This window comes from Anguilla rostrata, chromosome 6 (assembly GCF_018555375.3).
Source record: "Anguilla rostrata isolate EN2019 chromosome 6, ASM1855537v3, whole genome shotgun sequence".
NCBI lineage: Eukaryota > Metazoa > Chordata > Actinopteri > Anguilliformes > Anguillidae > Anguilla > Anguilla rostrata.
In genome coordinates this window covers 57097045-57101523 of record NC_057938.1, presented here as the reverse complement: position 1 = coordinate 57101523, position 4479 = coordinate 57097045, and the positions used below count along the sequence as shown (strand labels likewise).

Here is a 4479-nt window from a genome sequence, read left to right as displayed (position 1 = left end):
CTGGGGCGATTAGCGCTCTAACCGTAGAAGGACCACCTGTGGTCGCGCGGTGTCTTTGCTCGGGTCGCGTATCCCTTAGAGTGCTGCGATGGAAGCAAGCGTCGCTATCTATGGGGCAAGATACACGGGAACATTTGCAAAGAATAATAATAATTATTATTATTTTTTAAAGCTCGTAATTTCTTTCACCCTTGATATAACGGGCTCCCTGTAATAATAATAATAATAATAATTTCAGACAGATTGCCACTGTTGTTCTATCCCAGATGTTGAACTACAGTATCTGAGCTGACCTTGGAACAAAGCGACGTGCTTCTATTATTTCATAGATTCAGTGTCTAATCTCTGATTATCCACGTCTAACTGTAAACGACATTTTGTGAAACATTCCCTGGTAATAATAATAATAATAATAATAATGATAATTGTGACATTTTCCCGCTCTCTCAGTGTAGCGGGTATGTTCACTGCTGTTCTGTATTTAGTTGACTGCTTACTGCCACCCGCTGGACTGTTTCAGTACAACAGAGAGAATATTTTAGCAAAAGATGAATTTGGTTATTTCTGCCAAACTGTGACGTAAACAAAATATTATCTTTCCCAATCATCTTGTGTAGTTCGCAGAAATATAGCTAATTAAAGTTATTTAGCGTGGTTGTATGTACATCTAGTTCGGTTGTGATATTCCGTACTTCACCAACTGACTCTCTGCAGTCGTACAGTAATTTGCGACGTAGCCTACGTGTCAGTGACCATTGCATTATTATGCCAATATTTATTTGAAAACTCTTCTCGGCTATTTTCACGAAAAGCTTATGAATATTTGTGTCTACTGGATGAAGAAAACGACAGTTGATCTTGTTTAGCCGAAGTAGGCTACGATGAATCGATTCAAAAGCAATTCAGGCCATCATCGCACTAAAATCAAAATATGTGTGTTTTGGTGAATCGATATAACATTTTGATTGCCGTAAAGGGAAATGGTTTATGTTGACGAAAGAGGAAGCGTCTAAGATGCCGAAACGTTTAGTCATGAATGTGTGGGCCCTTTTTCTGCAACGAGTCAAAAAAAAAACAAACAAACAAAAAAAAAAAAAAAAACAATAATTACGCCTTGGACAGCTTTACTTTTTGTCATTAACAGAAGTCTCCTCGCTTTTTCCATCGTTTCCTCGGTCGTACTGGCTCAGACCCTTTTTGTTCCGCTTTTTTGCATTGTCTTTGGCAGAGAGCATATGGTTCAAATTATTTTCATTCAAACAATAAAAATACGTATAAAGCTCATCCATATCCTCTTTTCAAATGTGTGTATGAGGATCTTCATGATATTGACTCTACGCATTAAAAGAACAAATTGTGGTTTTGTTATGTAGTTCACACACAATGTCCAGTGTTAATTCAATTCTAACAGATAACATTTGGTCCCACTCTCTGAGAAACTTCTTATTTCAGAGCCTGAGGTTTCAAAAGTTTGAAACCTGTGTGGTAAAGTACCACCAGAATTACCCACAAACAGATCTGAGAAAAAAAAAAACTCAGGCTCAGGATGAAAACATACTGTTGCATTTTGTTTATTGGTTGCTATTTAATTCCACCAAATTAGGAAAAGTCATACAGTATCAAGATGAAAAAGCAAAGTGAACCTGTTTCAAACACTGCATGGGTCAGATTGACTCCGAACACAATAAGAGGGATCAATGTCAACCGACGCAGGAGGAAGTGACGATCGAAAAGAGGCGGGAGGGAGTGAGCTGAGGTTCCTGCTCATCAGTCTGGGGGTAAATTATTAAGCACCTTGGAGTCATTTTCTCTAGTTTGTCACTCCAGGAAAAAGCTGGAGTGTCATTCTGAAATAAAAACAAACAAGATATTGTTCAGAGGGAGGTAGTGCTAGCCGCTCTCTCTCTTTCTGAATTATTGATAAAAGGGCCTGGGAGAGATCGATGTGCTAAAAAAGAAATCGATGTGCACTAAGGAAAGAGATGCCGCAAGGAATCTGAGGAATGATGTTTTCCAACATACGAGAGCGGGAAAAATGTCATGCCCAGACCCCAGAGAGCCACACCCAGACCCCTCAGAGCCACACCCAGACCCCTGAGCCACACCCAGGCCCCTCAGAGCCACACCAGGCCCCTCAGAGCCACACCCAGGCCCCTCAGAGCCACACCCAGGCCCCTCAGAGCCACACCCAGGCCCCTCAGAGCCACATCCAGGCCCCTCAGAGCCACACCCAGGCCCCTCAGAGCCACGCCCAGGCCCCTCAGAGCCACACCCAGACCCCTCAGCCACACCCAGACCCCAGAGAGCCACACCCAGACCCCTAGCCACACCCAGGCCCCTCAGAGCCACACCAGGCCCCTCAGAGCCACACCCAGACCCCTCAGAGCCACACCCAGACCCCTCAGAGCCACACCCAGGCCCCTCAGAGCCACGCCCAGACCCCTCAGAGCCACGCCCAGACCCCTCAGAGCCACGCCCAGGCCCCTCAGCCACACCCAGGCCCCTCAGCCACGCCCAGACCCCTCAGAGCCACACCCAGGCCCCTCAGCCACACCCAGGCCCCTCAGCCACACCCAGACCCCTCAGAGCCACACCCAGACCCCTCAGAGCCACACCCAGGCCCCTCAGAGCCACACCCAGACCCCTCAGAGCCACACCCAGACCCCTCAGAGCCACACCCAGGCCCCTCAGAGCCACGCCCAGACGGGGATAATCCAGCCAACTGCACCCTGCATCCCTGGGCAGTTATTCAGTCAGTCAGCAGCAGGGCCAGGCGTCAGAAACAAACCCAGAGAATTAGCAGGATGGGCCTCCCGTGTCCCCACAAACACAGTCTCTTTAAGGGTTAAAAATCATGGAAGATCGCCCTGAGCAAATTCTCACACTTAAGAAAGATTTATGAGAGAGAGGGAGACAGAGAGGGAGGGAGACAGAGGGAGAGACTGAGAGAGAGGGAGGGAGAGAGAGAGGGAGACGGAGAGAGAGAGAGGTAGGAGGTGGAAAGACGGAGAAACCTTCCACACAGCGTGCAGTAATTTGAAATTGCCGGTCCTAACTGCCAAGGCTTTGGCAGCTGCGTTTACTCTTTGATTTGTGGCGTATTTTCTGCTAACGGGGAATGAAACTAGGACAGTCTACTGCTGATATCTTGCTTTTGAAAATTTTGTTTTCATGTCAGACAGCCAATTCTATTTCTAGGACGCAACTGTTTTCCCTTTCCGAACGAACAGCTGGCCGCCACCTCTTAGGCTTTTTTCCCTGCTGCTGTTTTTAAAAAGTAAGACCCAAAGGGGGGGCACCATTAAATCTGCTAAAGAACAAAATAAATAAATAATTTACTGAACCTCATCCAACATTCTAGAAAAACAAGAACTAAAGAATGATTCATGGGAGCTGCAGGCGCCTGGTCCAGCTCAGACCACAGTTAGCGGAGAGGGTTGGCTGAGCAGGGTTAGCAGAGAGGGTTAGCAGAGTGGGGTTAGCTGAGCAGGGTTAGCAGAGAGGGTTAGTAGAGCAGGGTTAGCCGAGCAGGGTTAGCAGAGTGGGGTTAGCAGAGCAGGGTTAGCTGAGAGGGTTAGCTGAGTGGGTTAGCTGAGCGGAGTTAGCAGAGCAGGGTTAGCAGAGTGGGGTTAGCAGAGCAGGGTTAGCTGAGAGGGTTAGCTGAGCGGAGTTAGCAGAGCAGGGTTAGCAGAGTGGGGTTAGCAGAGCAGGGTTAGCTGAGTGGGTTAGCCGAGCAGGGTTAGCAGAGTGGGGTTAGCAGAGAGGGTTAGCTGAGTGGGGTTAGCAGAGAGGGTTAGCTGAGTGGGTTAGCAGAGAGGGTTAGCTTAGCTGAGCGGTGTTAGCAGAGAGGGTTAGCTTAGCTGAGCGGTGTTAGCAGAGCAGGGTTAGCAGAGCAGGGTTAGCTGAGTGGGTTAGCAGAGCAGGGTTAGCAGGGTTAACTGAGTGGGTTAGCAGAGCAGGGCTAGCTGAGTGGGTTAGCAGAGCAGGGTTAGCAGAGAGGGGTTAGCCTATACCCTCTTATTTTATACCGTCTTGTCACCCCTTCAACCTGAGCAGGGAAACGCACTCACTCAGCTGGTCTGGTCTGAGGTGCAGTGTCCTTCAGGGCAGAATGTTTGGGTCCTTCAGAGAGGACGTCTCTGTCCGTGAGCAGCTGGACTAAATAAAGCCGCGTGAACAGGCCTGAAGGCCTCTCTCTCTCTGAGGCCAGAGCTCTGCTGAATCACGCACTGAGCACGTGCGTTAACTCGCGACACGCAACACTCCAGACACCGCGGTGACAGCAGGCGTCCTGATTGGTCAAAATCAGCCCATCATATTGACAAGAATGACTTTGGTGGTTTTGCATAATCGTTAGATATGGCAATCAGCGAAGGAACCAACTGCTCTGGATTCAGACAAGCTGTCTCTCCTTCCTTTTCGATCTGAGCAGAGCGGGACTGAGAGATTAAAATGATCTCTGGTGGAATTAATGAACTC

The 4479-nt window shown here is 48.1% G+C and overlaps 1 protein-coding gene across 1 annotated transcript; it reads left to right on the top strand.

Annotated features, from left to right (window-relative positions):
• Window positions 1-2040: 2040 nt before the first annotated feature.
• On the top strand, window positions 2041-3248 carry LOC135258068 (uncharacterized). Its single transcript, XM_064341269.1, has 2 exons — window positions 2041-2752; window positions 3199-3248. Exons 1-2 carry the CDS (start codon window positions 2041-2043, stop codon window positions 3246-3248), a joined length of 762 nt encoding a protein of 253 aa, XP_064197339.1.
• Window positions 3249-4479: the final 1231 nt, after the last annotated feature.